Source organism: Anabrus simplex, chromosome X (genome assembly GCF_040414725.1).
Source record: "Anabrus simplex isolate iqAnaSimp1 chromosome X, ASM4041472v1, whole genome shotgun sequence".
Lineage (NCBI taxonomy): Eukaryota > Metazoa > Arthropoda > Insecta > Orthoptera > Tettigoniidae > Anabrus > Anabrus simplex.
In genome coordinates this window covers 161,544,227-161,560,824 of record NC_090279.1, presented here as the reverse complement: position 1 = coordinate 161,560,824, position 16,598 = coordinate 161,544,227, and the positions used below count along the sequence as shown (strand labels likewise).

The following is a 16,598-nucleotide window of genomic DNA, read 5'->3' as shown; positions in this document are numbered from 1 at the left end:
TTAAGAATAACGGGACGGCCATACATAGTGTCTATCTTCTCCATGACTACTGTGGTATTGGTGGCAAGTCAATCAAAATGGCTGACCCATAAGGCAAAGAATGTAAACCTATACTGGTATATCAAGTTTCTCTCTTCGTTGTGTTATCTATGGATCAAATGCATGCAAAAACAATATGGCTGATACTTAGGGCACGACAGTAAGAAATATTTATGCCTAAAATAGGTGATAAACGATTATAAACTCTCTAGATAACACTAACACACACTAAACACTTAATGCAGTGTCAAAAATACTGCCTAAAAGCCACAAACAGAGCATAGTTCTAACGTATAGATGGAGATAAGACGCACAGAAACTACACTTGATCTTAAGTCATGGCAGTTTTGAATTAAAAGTCTGAATTTCGGTAATGGGACCGACATTGTTCTTCAAATTAAGAATTATCCATATTTCGATTTAAACAATTTAAATAACATGCAAAACCGTACCTCATGTTTCCAGGAACGAGAGCTTCTTTAAATTAGGTGGGATTTTGAATTAACCAATTTCGAATTATCGAGGTTCTACTCTATGTCCGCTATTGAGCAGAAATGAAGAAGAGAAGCCTAATATGACTTTTGAAGCGAGTGAATTGTTATCGAATTTGGTGGCAGAAAGCATTAACAACATAGAGAATAAGAAAACATTATAGCCTACACATTGTATATTTCATTCAAAAAAAAAAGGTAGTATTCCTTAATTCTTCATTTATCGTGGCGTGTACCGTACAAGATATAAGCTATAATAGAGAATTCATTTTAGGCCTTCCTATGTTTTGGGAATTCCAGGTTATGTTTGATCATGGATAACATTGACAGTGTCAAAGCTTTAGAGAACCTAAGGTGTATTTCAAAATCAGTGTCAGCAAAGTATGTAGCGCGTTCTTTTTATCCACCTAGGGTGTTTTATTGCATAATCTTGGTTATATTCCTTACTGGTGCGATTTTCTCCTTTAGTTAAATATTCCAGCCATCTACGAGCTGCCATCTTTGTTTTACCGGCCAACCTTTCTCAGGTAAAATTTAAAACTGAGTTAATGTTGTTCGTGAATGCAAATGTAACTGTTATCTCAGTTTTCTTAGCTTTAAACCAAGATAAAAGCTTTTACTCGCTTTGGTGAATATGGGCCTTAGGGTAAAATTCCGATCTGAAATGCTGAGGTACGAATCTTGTATTGACTTGACGTGGAATGACCTTTACATCTTTCCTTACTGGTTTCCCTTGAGATTAGTCTCATGAGACCTAGGAAGCCCTCCTCTTCTTTTGCCAATACTCTTATTCTTCACGGGGTCCCACCTCTTCAATTTTTTCCTTTGATTGGTGTTAAGATGGGGCAGTCATCCAGATATATTTCCTCTTAAAACAATAATCACCACCGCCATCACCACACCCAACATTCTGTGCAGTTCAATGCATGTCGTTTCATTCTGGATCTGGAGCATAACTCAGATAATGGACATTGGAGTGTGTAAGCTTAGAGAACAAATAGAGGACAGCAACTTGCCAGGTAAGTGTGCATGTATCAAGTAAAACAACAAAAGGAACACGGAAAATTTGTCCTTTGTCAGTGAAGGATGACGGTGGTATTCATCCACACCACCAACATTTCTGCTTAATTAATTATATGAAAGATCCCAGTGTTGAAGGGTTCCAATAAATGCATGGAAACTCAGCTGCATAAAGCAACTTCTTGGGCACATATTAGATAATGCAAGGACTTTTACAATGAACTGTTAAACTGGTCAACCATAGAATCATCATCATCGTAATCATCATCATCATCAATGTCCCACTACAGTCGTCCGGGTGTGGTTAACAAGCCTCTTCCCCTCCTTTCTGTCCTTCCACTTTTCCTGCTCCATTACTTCTGCCACATCCAATCCAGCTTTTCTAATGTCCTTCTAAATCTGATCCATTCACCTCCTTCTCGGTCTTCCAACTGGTCTCTTTCCCTTAACTTCTCTTTCCAATTCCCTTCTTGCTACCCGTCCCTTTCCCATTCCTTTTGGTTGTCTGAACCATCTCAGTCTTGCTTTCTGTGTCTTCTATACTAACGGTTCTATATTTAGCTCTTCTCTGATTTTAATATTTTGAATTCTATCTCTTCTTATCTTTTTAACCGATGTTCTTAAAATTTTCATTTCTACTGCTTGGATCTTACTATCTTGTCTCTTATTAGTTACCAGCGTTTCTAGTCCTTATGTTACAATTGGTATGAAATACTGTTTATATAATGTTAATTTTGTTCTCTTGGGTACTTTGTCATCCCATAAAAGCTCTCTGATTTGATCATAAAATGTTGTGCCTTTACTTAGTCTGTTATTAATTTCAGGGTTGATTTAATTACTTCCATTAATAGTGCTACCGAGATATGTAAACTGCTCTTCATTCTCTAACCGTTCTCCGTCTATGTTCAATTGGCTTCTCCTTTTCTCTTTTCCACAGTGCATGACTAGTTTTCTTTTTTACTAATTACCATTCCAAACTCCGTCAGATTTTCATTCCAAATGTCCAGTGTTCTTTGTACTTCCCTTACTCCCTTTCGCCAAATCACCACATCAGCTGCAAATACCAAATCATTCACTTCATCACTACTAATACTCTGTTTTACACGTTTTATGATTTCATCCATCAATATAATAAACAATAATGGCGACAGTGCACTTCCTTGCTTGAGACCTTTTTTTTTGTATAAAATGTTTCAATCACCACTCCCCACATGTACACTGCTTTTACTCTCATGATACAATCTTTTTATCTTGTTAATGATTTTGGGGATTCCTTTTCAGTAGGCATTCCCATACATTTTATCCCTTAAGTGTATCATAAGCTTTTTCCAAATCCAAAAATATGAAGATGATTTCCTTGTTCTTTTCCAGATTTTTTCCAATTATCTTTCACACTGTAAATATCAAGTCTATTAGACATGATATTAGATGATGATATACAGTATATCATGTCTATAAGTACGGGCTGTGAAAGCATTAATGGCAACATCAAGTCTATTGTTGATGTATTTGGTCTAAAGCCATATTGATCTTCCTCTGTGTTCCTTTTATATCCCTCAGTCTTTGTCTATGACTTTCTCAATGATTTTTAGCCCATGTGATAATAGGGTTATACTGTTATACTATACTGTACCTCTATAATTTTCACATTTCTTCCTATTTCCTTTTTTGGACAATGGTACAATGCTTCCTTGTTGCCAAACTTCAGGTATCCTTTCATCCTTTCATATGGCATTGAGGATTCGGTATAGCCAGTGTAGTCTACTGCTTCCTGCTACCTTAATCATATCAGCATTGGATTCGTCTTTTCCACTTGCTTTGCCTTTAGTCATTGCGTTCAGTGCCCTTCAAGTTCCAACCATGTTTTTGGGTTCTCATCCTTTTCTCCATGTATTATTTCCATTTCCTTATCTCCTTCTTCCTTCAAGCAGTCATCCTCATTATAAAGTGTTTCAAAATACTTTGCCATCACCTTCTGTGTTAGGCAACTTCCTTTTTATACAATCTTGGAATGCCATTCTTTTATCTTATTCATCATGTACAATGGATCCATCTTCTCTATCTAATGCCTTGATTTTTTCTTGATTTATTCTTTTCGATTTTATTACTGTGTATAATAGTTCCGATTTCCTCGACTATCTTGCTCAATTTTGTTGGTAGACTCTCCCCAACATTTCTCCTTTTCTTCCTTGGTACTCCTCCTAACTTGTAGTTTCAATCTTTTGTATTCCACATGTAACTTTTCTATCTTATTCTCATCCCTCTGATTCATTTTTTTAATTTTCCTTATCCATTTCTTTCTTCTCCTTGTTCCTTTTATTTCTTTTGTCTGTCCACCACTGTGTCCCCTTTCCCTTAACCTTTCCCTTTGTTTTTCCGCATACCTCAATTGCTGCTTCAACAGATGTCTTAAATTGTCCCACTCTTCTTCTCCACTTCATATTTCTGTGTTAGGCGACTTCCTTTTTATGATATAGATGTTGATTCCCATAGGGAATCTGAAATATTTGTCCTGAATGAGTAAATTTATAATACCAATATAAATGGTCCGTTATTGGACATAATAAATTTTCCAGCTAACTCATTCTTGGTTGCCAGCGTTTCGCCCTCGTGTGCTAGGGTGGGCTCATCAGTTGGTACCTAGCACACCTACCAATACGCTGGCTAGTACATACCGTGGAGGCCACTGCGTAGGCTAACTAGAGCCACCGGCAGCGCCAATGCACTAAGAGACTTTGTCACATTATCAAAAATTGATGCCTGCTTGGCCATCAGATGATATAGATGTTGATTCCCATAGGGTACCAACTGATGAGCCCACCCTAGCACACGAGGGCTAAACGCTGGCAACCAAGAATGAGTTAGCTGGAAAACTTCCTTTTTATACAATCTTGGAATGCCATTCTTTTATCCTCCTCCTCCAGTTCCCTAATCCTGGTCTTTGGTTTCTTCTTCAATACAATTTTAGGGATGTTAACTTGTTTTAATTCCATAATTAATAATTATGATCACCCTCCATACTTTCACTGGGGATTATCTTCCTATTCGTGATGTATCTTCCCCATTCTCGGTCTGTTGTTATAAAATCGATGAGTGTTCCATAGAATCAGCGTTTGAAATAATTAGTTACTATGAAAATAAATGGATACATACACCATTATTTTGATTTAGATCTCAAATGTATTTTTCTTGCACAATTCTTTTTGGAAGTTCTACAATAACTGTTTCAGTCTAACAGTATGCAAGAGTGTCCTAGAGAAATAAAGTTAAAAAATGCTGTAATAGGTAAGCCAAAGTTAAATTTTATCAGCAAAATTTTGATATGTATAGAAAGTGGACTTTTCCATTTAGTTTTGGGGCTTATATCCAAGGAACATAAGTTCCTTAGGGAGGCATACTGAAAGGTCAAGATACATCATCATCTAATTAAGAACTGAGAATAGTCTGAATCTGTTTCATTCCATTTTGAACCATATAAATATATTTCGTTCAATATCTCAAAAAGCAGAAGTGCAGAGAAGTCTGGTTTCTGAATAACTGGTTTCATTTCTATATCAGTGCCTTTTCATAAATTCACTATTTTTTTGTATGTACTATTTTCTTTTTATGTTCATTATCATCTTACAGTAGTCATTCATGTCATTCCTTTAAACAACCTCTACCACCGCTGCCACCACCACTACCACCACAACCACATTTGTATATTTAACCCCTTAAATTCACTGTTTTTTTGTATGTAGTCATCATCAGGGTTGACATTATTAGAGCTGGTAGATGATATTAGATGGAGTGAAATCATGATGGCCTTGTGGAATCCCATTTCTCCAAGCCAATATCTGGAGAAGCAATACCGGTACTGATGTCATTCTCGTTTTTCTTTAGACTTTCACAGATAAGTTATTTGGCAGCCGTCAGAAGGAGAACATTGCTCCTGGTCCAACAGGCACTCGTGAGTTGGAGGTTCTTCTAGCAAGAGAACGAAACAAGGTGAAACTGCTGACTGACCAACTGAACAGGGCTCAACTCATGTCTGTTAAAGAAGGTATGTCTCATAATTCACTACAACCCTTAAATATCCTTATCGTATGAAGAGATCTGTAACCTTTATTTACAATCCAGTTTATTTGATTACCCCAATGAAGATCTTTCTCTATAATCAAATAAATGAATGAAACTGTGGAAAGAAGTGGAAGAGGTGTTGTATGACAAAAAATAGTTCATCTGTTTAGTAGACAGTTTAATATTTACACAATTTACATAACCATCTACATAATTTCCTGTAACCTTTGTTTACAATCCAGTTTATGTGATTAGCCCAATGAAGATCTTTCTTTATAGTCAAATAAATGAATGAAACTGTGGAAAGAAATGGGATAGGTGTTGCATGACAAAAATTAGTTCAGCTATTTAGTAGACAGTTTAATATTTACATAATTTACTTAAACATCTACATAATTTCATTACTTGGCTATGCTGAAAACTGTCCCGTGTAAAAATTACCTGACCGAAATTTTGTGGCATAAGTTTTAAAAACTAACCTTATTGTTATTGCACTTGATTTTTTTTTTTTTTTTTTTTTTTTTTTTTTAAATGTTCCAACTTCTGTGGATCATCTACACACAGATAATCAGGAGTTTACAGTGTACTCAAATATATAGAATATAGATAAGCATCATGAGAGTAAAAGCAGTGTGCAAGTGGGGAGTGGTGACTCTGAAACATTATATACAAAAAAGTCTCAAGCAAGGAAGTGCACTGTCACCATTATTGTTTATTATATCGATGGATGAAATCATAAAACATGTACAACAGAGTATCAGTAGTGATGAAGTGAATGCTTTGGTAATTGCAGATGATGTGGTGATTTGGGGAAAGGGAGAAAAGGAAATACAAAGGAGACTGGACATTTGGAATGAAAATCTGAAGGAGTTTGGAATGGTAATTAGTAAAAAGAAAACTAGTCATGCACTGTGGAAAAGAGAAAAGGAGAAGCCAATTGAACATAGACGGAGAACGGTTAGAGAATGTAGAACAGTTTACATATCTCGGTAGCACTATTAATGGAAGTAATTAAATCAACCCTGAAATTAATAACAGACTAAGTAAAGGTACAACATTTTATCATTAAGTTAGAGAGCTTTTTTGTGGGATTAAAAAGTACCAAAGAGAACGAAATTAACGTTATATAAACAGTATTTCATACCAATTGTAACATAAGGACTAGAAACGCTGGTAACTAATAAGAGACAAGATAGTAAATTCAAACAGTATAAATGAAATTTTTAAGAACATCAGTTAAAAAGACAAGAAGAGATAGAATTCAAAATATTAAAATCAGAGAACAGCTAAATATAGAACCGTTAGTACAGAAAATACAGAAAGCAAGATAGAATTCAAAATATTAAAATCAGAGAACAGCTAAATATAGAACCGTTAGTACGGAAAATACAGAAAGCAAGACTGAGATGGTTCGAACATGTAAAAAGAATGGGAATGGAATGGGTAGCAAGAAGGGAATTGGGAAGAGAAGTTAAGGGAAAGGGACCAGTTGGAAAACCGAGAGCAATGTGTATGGATCAGATTTGGAAGGACATTAGAAAAGCTGGATTGGATGTGGCAGAAGTAATGGAGCAGGAAAAGTGGAAGGACAGAAAAGAGTGGAGGAGGCTTGTTAACCACACCTGGGCGGCTGGAGTAGGACATTGATGATGATGATGATGATGATAATTATAGATAAGCATACAGGAGAATTACAGTTTAACCCTGATTTTGTGTGAGCTTGATTTAACGTAAACCCGCATTTAATGGAAGAAATTTCCAGTCCCGAAAATTATTCCATAAGAGCAATGCAATTTTATATTCAATTCATCGTAATTCACAATAGGGCAGAACCTGCAGTTAGTGTTAAGGAAATTTTAAATTCTCAAATATTTATTTCTATTAGTTTTGGTTATGGGACATCAAAAACCTATGAAAAGACGTCATAATGTTGCTAAGGAGGATTCAAGGCAGAAGAAGAATTTACAGCGTGGGCACTTAGGGCTAAAGTGGGATGTCGAACTCAGATGCACATCCGACCGCGTCTGCTGTAGCAGAAGAGAACCCCTGTTTTAATGTTGTTATAACCTTCGAACATTCCTATATCAATATATCCTTCGGTTACTGTGAGAACCCTTTTACTGATTCATTCGTTATTATGGACAAATTCGGGCGTGTTTTTATCCGCTATCAATATTCATACACACTAGCCACATACAGTATATGACTCTACTCCAGCGTTCATATTGAATGCGATCGATCATCTTCCATATTGATTCCTCGCTATGCACGAGCGAGTCGATCTTGAGCGAGCCTGATATCTCCTAACAACTCCGACTTGGTAAACAAACATCAGGATAATATGTTTTTGCAATAAGTGCAATGCCAGCAGTTGTTAACACCGTAGAAATAAGGGCTGAGGTAAACGATTGTTTAATTTTAATACTATGTACTGAAATAAAATAAGAACGTGATACTTGTCCTTCTCAAGATACAGCGGTGTACATGACTCATTTCAGAGGTTAGGTTATGTACTTTCGCGTCTTGTTGAATTTCAGAAAGGCTGTCCCCGTGTAAATTTATAGTGAAAATGTTATTATTTTAGAGGGAGCTTGTTATATGTTTTCATAATACGTGCGTGGTAAACCTGGGTTAGGTGACGCCGTTTGAAGTAAGAAAATGGAAATGTTTGCCACAAGCCTCTGGAGTGATGCTATTACAATTTTTAAGAATGTAACTGAATATGCATGTTCATATTATTGGAATTAGAAAATGCATGCTAATGAGTAAGCTGTTGCTTGGAAAACATCTGCGAAAATGTTTAAGCAAACCAATTGCTGTTTCATACCAATTTTAATGAGTTTTTGTGCGAATTTGGTATCTTTCCCGACTTTTATGGAAAATTATGTATAACATCATATGAACAACCTTAAACTAAAGCGGTTTTGCATTCACCAACAAAAATCTGTCAAAATAAATCACAAACCATAACTACACAACAGTGTGTGGGGTAGATATCTCCTTGTTTTATTGCTGTCACTGTGTAAATAATGTATGATGGTACATTTTATGTTAATACAGGCAAAGATCTCTGGAAAACGTGTGCTTTCTACTGAAACCTTGATTTACGGTAAACCATCATTTAAAGTTTTAAAAATCAGGTCTCGGTCAAAATGTTAAATAGGGGTTCTACTGTATTTGAATGTTAATTAGAAACATTACTTCATTAGCTTTTTTTAACGGGTACCTCCTGGGATAGGATTGGATTTGCAATGAAGTAGTCATTTATAAGCTACTTACACTCCAAGCATCTAATTACCTTCTGAAGAGGACATTCTCCAATATTTACTGAAGTTATCAATAGGATATCAATTAGGATGCTAATGGAAAAATACTGGGAGAAGAACAAGCCTTTATTTCTAATATTTTTGGACATTGAGAAGCATACGATAGTGTACCAAGGGAAAGAATTTGGCAATGCATGAAAGAACTTCAAGTGCAAGACAGCTTCATAGACAAAGTGAAAATGTTGTATAGTGGGAACAGAAGCTGTATTCAAGTAGGATGTGGTTTGTCGGACTGGTTTGAAACAAAGAGAGGAGTGCAGCAGGGCAGCTCATTGTCACCACTTCTATTTATTATTGTAATGGATGTAGTAATGAAATCTATTAAAAGGAAAGAACATGGAGATATCAAAGCCTTCACATTTGCAGATGATGTTGCGATCTGGAGTGACTCAGAAGAGGAATTGGGAGAGAGAATACAAAGCTGGAATGAGGAGTTTAAGAAATATGGTTTAAACATCATCAGCAAGACCAAGACGGTGGTGATGAAAGTGTATGGGGAAGGAGCAGAACCAATAGTCATGTTAAATGAAGCTCAACTGGACAGCGTTCCAGTTTTCAAATACTTGGGTAGCGTTATATCAAATGACAACCTAGCAAAACATGAGGTTAACAATCGAATCAATAAGGCAACACAATTTTACCACCAGGTAAGACACCTGCTGTGGGATGAGCAAATACCCATGAAAACAAAAATGACATTGTACAAGTCCTATTATACACCAATTCTTACATACAGTCTCGAAACCACAACACTGACCAATAGAGATAATTCCAAACTTCAGGCAGCTGAAATGAAATTCCTATGCACTATGATCCAGAAAACCAGGAAAGACAAGATTAGGAATGAGAAAATTAGAGAAGAAGTAGGAGTAGATGATTCTCTCCTCAATAAGATTCATATATCAAGACTGAAATGGTTTGGTCACATGAAGAGGATGCCAATAAACAGAACTACAAGGAAGGAATTTGACAGAAAGGTAGAAGGAAGACGACCCGTGGGAAGGACACGAAGGAAATGGATAGATTTAGTTAAGAGCGATGTACTGCTAAGAGGTCATGATTGGGACAAGTTGGTGGAGGAAGAATGGTACAAGGACAGGATGAGATGGAGGAGGCTCATATACCACACCCGCGAAACTGGAGATGGTTTAGGATGATGATGGTGATGATCAATAAAGCATTTTACTCAGGTGTGTGTATTTTGGCAGCTATCAGCTCTTTGACAAGGTAACATAGAAAAACGTGTGGTAATAGGTTGTGTTGTGCTGGAGGCGTACCACCTCAGCAACAAAACAGATTAATGTAACTTGCACTTAACAGATACGTGATCGGCCCGCGTAACAGTTTGTTGCATGAGCTATTGCAGAAGGTGATCCTGTGCTGCACAACATATGTTTACCTCAACAGTGCTGTGAACAAACAGAATGCACGGTTTTGGGTGAGAGAATCACCTAATATTGTGCACGGGGTTGAAAGTCATGGCAGGTGGGTGGAGCAGCTGGAGGGGTTGCAATTTCTAGCCATAGAATTAATGGACCATTCGATTTCAGTGACCCACTCAACAGTTTGCATTAAATGGACATGTTGCAAAACAGCTCCCTTTACAACTCTTGGCAACACGACTATTAATAGACACAATAATTCATGCAAGATGGAGCTCTTCCACACATCTAATGTTGTTCTGGACTTCCTGCATGAACATTTTGGGCCCCATGTAACGTCCCATCAGTATCCCAAATATTTTCAGGGCAGTTCAGTGTGGCCACCACATAACCCCATTGTTAATCCCTGAGTTGTCTTCCTGTGGGGATGTTTGAAAGAGACAGTCTACCGCTGATGATGTTCAATCAGTACTTCATAACAGCTTAACCTGTGGTATCGAAACCTGCACTCTCACTAAGGACTCGTCAAGGTTGCAGGCATTTGACATAAAGTTCCTGAGGTCCACAATTCAAATAATAAAACTGGACAAGTAAAGGAATGACATGGTTAGAAAGGAAGCTGACATTGAGACATCATTGTTAGATTGGGTCAGCATGTTCAGATTGAGGTGGTTTGGGCATGTATTGAGGATGGAGGCAACAAGGACAGCTTATGTTAACTTGGAGAGACCTGTGGCAGGAAAACAGATCGTGGGAAGATGAAAAACCCACTTGATGGACATTGGAAAGATGGACTTTGCAGATCGGGGAAGGACACTGGAGGATGTCATTAACAGAACGTATCTCAATAAGACAGAGTGGAAGAAGCTCGCCAACAGTACCCAGGAAACTCAAACCGTAAAATGATTATGATGAATCTACCGCCAGGAAACAAAAAAATATCCTGGAATTGCAAGCGGCCGTTGTGAATGTTTTCAGAGGGCCGAGTGAGGTCATGTGTCGTAGAGTGGACACAAACATGTAGGTTTGCACAGTTTTATACTGAGAAAGTTGATATATTGATCACGTTCTTCATACTATCCAGCATGCACACTTCCGTCAGTATTTTAATACCATGTTATATGAAATATGTTGTATATTTCTTGTGTATGACATTTTGTGTGCCGCACTGTATTACTAAAACCATAATAGGACAGGTTTTCTGATAGAATGTTACACATGTATATGTAACAATCTCAAGACCTTGGCTCAATAATTTTTTTTTCCACTATGTGTATTTTTAATTTTATTTCAGAATGAATTATATTTTCTATTACATTTTTTGAATTACATTATTTTTTCTTCTGCAGAAAAATCTGATAATTCTTTGGTAACTGCTCCTGTAACACCCAATTCTCGGAATGTCATCTCGCAAATTGTACAGTCTCCAGAATCGCAGCGGTCTGGAACTTTTGAGCGCCAGCCATCCCTCCAGCGTATGCATCACAATATCCCTCACAGGTACAGTGTATGCTTATCATGGCTAAACTATGACCAGTCATATGTTCTTTTCAGTAGGACTGTAACTTAGTCTTATCTTCTAGGTTTGAACCCAAGCTCTGCATGCGTGCCACGAAGTGTGCTGTGTGTTTGGATAGCATCCACTTTGGACGTCAGGCTGCTGTGTGTCAGGAGTGTCAAGTCACTGCACATCCCAAGGTAATGCTTTTTGTAAGCCTTTCATGTGTTTGTGTGGGGTGCTTGGGATCCTCTTGTACTGTATGTTCTCTGAGCTGTGTTTCCTGGAACTAGAACGGTAGCTTCTTATATATTGTGTACTTACCTTCACAAAGAGTGAGGGAGAAGGGAAATATTACCGGGCGAGTTGGCCGTGCGCGTAGAGGCGCGCGGCTGTGAGCTTGCATCCGGGAGATAGTAGGTTCGAATCCCACTATCGGCAGCCCTGAAGATGGTTTTCCGTGGTTTCCCATTTTCACACCAGGCAAATGCTGGGGCTGTACCTTAATTAAGGCCACGGCCGCTTCCTTCCAACTCCTAGGCCTTTCCTATCCCATCGTCGCCATAAGACCTATCTGTGTCGGTGCGACGTAAAGCCCCTAGCAAAAAAAAGAAAAAAAAAAAAGGGAAATATTGTAGATTTGACCTCCTGGCTACTCCTATAGTGCCATTCTTCTTCTGACTAATTAGTCATTTTATAATTTATAATACATTAAACTCTCGATTCAAAGGATGTCATTCAACAAATAATTACAGATCGAACGGAAATTAACCAGAATCTGAAGCAGGCTGGTGATGATTGCAGTGCAAATGATATTGAGTAATGGCTAGATATCGATAAAGGTGACCCAGGCTGTCAAATTCTAAACTATGAGATTACTGAAAACCACACCCGGGCTACTGGAGTGGGACATTGATGATGATGATGATGATGATGATGATGATGATGACATGTGATCGGCATTTCTCAGAAGCAGATGAGTAAAGGGAACTCTCTGGTACTTGCCCTAAATATTAAAAAAAAAAAGAAAAAATTTAAATAGGTTGCCTAGCATGAAACTGGGAAACCACAGAAAACCATCTTCAGGGCTGCCGACAGCAGTGGGGTTCAAACTCCCAAATGCAAGCTGACAGCTACATGACCCAAACTGTGCAGCCACTCGTTTGGTCAATGCTTTATTCAAGACAAATCCACTATAAAATGATATGTATATAAAATTGCTGCCATCAAAATACATTATTACCACTAAAAGTCTTTTATTGTTAATACAATTTTTAAGATTTGCAGTTTATTAGACTTCCACTTTTACAGACAATCCATAGTCCCTAATAATTTGTTACATGGAAAATTTACTGTGTAAAATATTGTCACGTTAAGATCCTCCGTACTTGGCTCAACTGGTTAGTAATGAGAGTTAGCAACACATTACATGAGAATTGTATGCAAACTTGTTTTCAAGTAATAGAATGGGGCACTGCACACGGCTTGTTCCAAATGTAACTGGTTAGTAATCAGTCACCAAACTGTTGCATTCAGGTTGTTACTCTGTTTGCAAAACAAGTCAGCTGCACAGTTGCATTATTTTTGCTATCTCATGGTTGGCACTCCAATATGAAAGAGCAAATTGTGAACCTCAAATGTGTGGAAGAAATTGAAAAAGATTCTGAGCTATTTGACTAGATCTGAGGATGGCCAAGGAAAGAATAGAACAGGAAAACCATGAAGTGACAAAAGAAGCCGAAAACAACAGATATGTAATTCTTTATTTGAATAGTTGTCATTATGGTAATACAAATAAAAGTTAATTATTATTAATATTTATGGTAATACAAACAAAAGATAATTTTTATTATTAATATTATTACTCATTATTATTTTCGCATTTCACTCGCTGTGGCAGTTCACCGATCAGGAGATGGACTGTGATCAAGTTGTTCCGATCTTTACTGCTGTGATAGAAAGGTTCTTGTCATGCGGCTGTTGTTGAGGAGGACAACGTTCTGCATTTGGTGAAGCGTATAGGCGATACCCGTATCCTGTAGGTGTTGTTGCAGCTTATTGTCCACAAATCTTGTGGCGGAAATGACTGAAGGCCTCACTGTTGCTAAACTCAGAGTCGACTCGTACTAAGCAGTCCTTTTGATGCTATACAGTGGAACCTCGATTCTCCATTTTTGGAGGGACCATTAAAATAAAACGTACAACACGGGAAAACGGAAAATCCGGGAATGAATGAAAGCCATCAGCAATTTGGCTAAACATCACAAAAATGAAATATGTATAATTATAATCTTACAACACTCCTAAACTAAACCAAACTACAGCCCCAATGGGCCTTTGCCTGCCAAGCGACCGCTGCTCAGCCCGAAGGCCTGCAGAGGTGACGCATGGTCAGTGTGATGAATCCTCTCGGCCGTTATTCCTGGTGGCTCTCTAGACCGGGGTCGCTATCTCTCCGTTAGATAACTCCTCAGTTAAAGGTAATCACGCAGGCTGAGTGGACCTGGAACCAGCCCTTACATCCAAGTAAAAATGCCTGACCTGGCAGGGAATCAAACCCAGGCCCTCCGGATGAGAGGCAGGCAAGTTCAACCATGAAACCGGCATCAGACATTAATTACCGGTTCGCGAGCTCAAAATCTCTATACTTTATATTCAGATTTACAAGGGAAACTTCGTCAATTTCCCGTGAAAACTTCTTTCAGTTGAGCAACTTTGATTAGCCAAACTCTTCGAAAAATCTAATAACGTCAAGCCAAACGAAAATTGACCACAAGTAGTTCTTAATTTTCTCATCTAATAAAATAAAGCACATTAGATACAAAAGCGCACATCATGATGGCAAAATCCCTTCTTTTCTTAATCTTCCATTGTAATTTGGTCTCTGGTTCGAAAAATATAAACGTCTAACCCTGGACATAATGTGGATGTTTTATAAGTGCGAACATTTGACGAAACTCGTTCCGTCTTCAAGTAGAGCTGTCACAATGCTCTGTATCCCCTTACTCTCTGCTTTATAATTTCCGAGATTCTCTAAACAATACCACCCGAATTCGATGCTGAAATGGTCCCTAATGCAAGTTCACTGTCGATCGCTTTTCCAGTACAGTATTTACTCTAATTACTGCAATGACGGGACGTTAACTCCAAGATTCATAAATATGCCATAGTTGTCCTTTTGTGAGTTGCAGTTTATTGAAAAATGCTTGATCGAGGATTTTGCGTTGTTGGGATTGAAATTTGTGGAGGGTTGATACGGGAAATCGTGTCTTCGAGGAACGGATAATGTGAGATTTTTACAACGTGATTTAATTACGATGCTCGCGAGACCACGTAATTTGAACGCATGATCCAGGAAAACATAGGTTCCGGGAACGGATAATCGAGGTTCCACTGTATACCTTATATAAATGCCGCTTACATTACCTTCCACATTCACCACGCCATCGCAAAATATGGCTTTTCTTGTAGATTAAAAAGGGGATAGACGGGAAGTACACACACGCGGAAGGTTATTTTCATCAGTTCTTGAGTTGACGACCGGTCTTACATTAAAGGGACCACTTAGGACTTGAGTTGACGCTGATTATATGTCCATTTCCCATAGTTTTCTAACTTCTGCTGTGAGGTCAATGTACCTTTCAATCTTCTGGACATAGACCTGGTGGACATTATGATCTGAAGGGACTGTTACATCCAGAAAATTAGTCTTCTTAGCTGTTTGTCAATAAGGACAATATCCCACCAGTTTGATCTTCTGGTCCTGTTTGTCTGCAAAGATCAAGGTCAGTACAGCTTGAACCATTTATTTTCAAGCTCAACAGTTGGTCTGTACTCATAATATGGATTATTATTATTATTATTATTATTATTATTATTATTATTATTATTATTATTGTTATTATTATTAAATAAGAGAAGGGAACTGAATGAAACTAAACTAAAAGAATGCTCAAAATGTCTTGAAGCAACAGAAAGCGTAACATACATTAGGCTACTGAACAGTAGGAGAAATTGAAATAACTATGTGTTATGTTATTTCCTACTTATTTACATTTTTTACGCACTAGATATATATAATACAGTGAAAAATGTTTTTATTTGCTCTGCACTGTACTGAGAAAGTTCCTGCATTTGAGCAGGTAGCACGAAACTTTCACTATTTTCAGTTGCTCCATGTGCAGGACATAGCTCCAACCAATTAAGAGATGGGCAATGTGACTCTGCTGACTGTTTCGAAACATTCGATACGGCACAGCAAATTGCTTCAAACCAGTGTGTCGACGCACTGCACACTTCCGCCTCGGACTGCAAGACAAGCGGTACCTGGACAGTGTCTCGTGATGGCATAGTGAAGTACTGTCGACACATGGCGCACTTCCTCCTCGGACTGCAAGAGAAAGTGTTCCTATATGCAGTAATTGGACAGTGTCTTTCCATGGCACAGTGAAGCAGTGTGTCGACGCATGGCACACTTCTGTCACGGACTACAAGAAAAGCAATATTTTGCGATGGTATGGTGAAACATGAACAATGCTTCATGGCTAAGTTCAGTTCACCGACGTTTTTATAACGATAAAATACGAGGTTCATAAAATATTTAGTGAGCAAATGTACAAGATACAGTATGATAAATAGATGATGTACAGTATAATAGTACAAGTGCAGAAAATAAAAAGTACCAGGTTGAAGGAGTCTGAAGAATCCTCCCCAATAAAACTGTCTATCAAGAGACTGACCCAGTTACCAGCACGATGAAGAAGAAAAGAATCTCTTATTTCTT

The 16,598-nt window shown here is 37.8% G+C and overlaps 1 protein-coding gene across 1 annotated transcript in view; it reads left to right on the top strand.

The window, feature by feature from the left end:
• The window catches only part of sti (sticky), a 252,717-nt gene that overhangs the window by 134,573 nt on the left and 101,546 nt on the right, over window positions 1-16,598 (top strand). Inside the window, exons 19-21 of the mRNA XM_068230935.1 lie at window positions 5,433-5,592; window positions 11,667-11,817; window positions 11,901-12,015. Coding sequence (XP_068087036.1) covers window positions 5,433-5,592; window positions 11,667-11,817; window positions 11,901-12,015 — 426 coding nt within the window. The remainder of the gene's footprint in view (window positions 1-5,432; window positions 5,593-11,666; window positions 11,818-11,900; window positions 12,016-16,598) is intronic.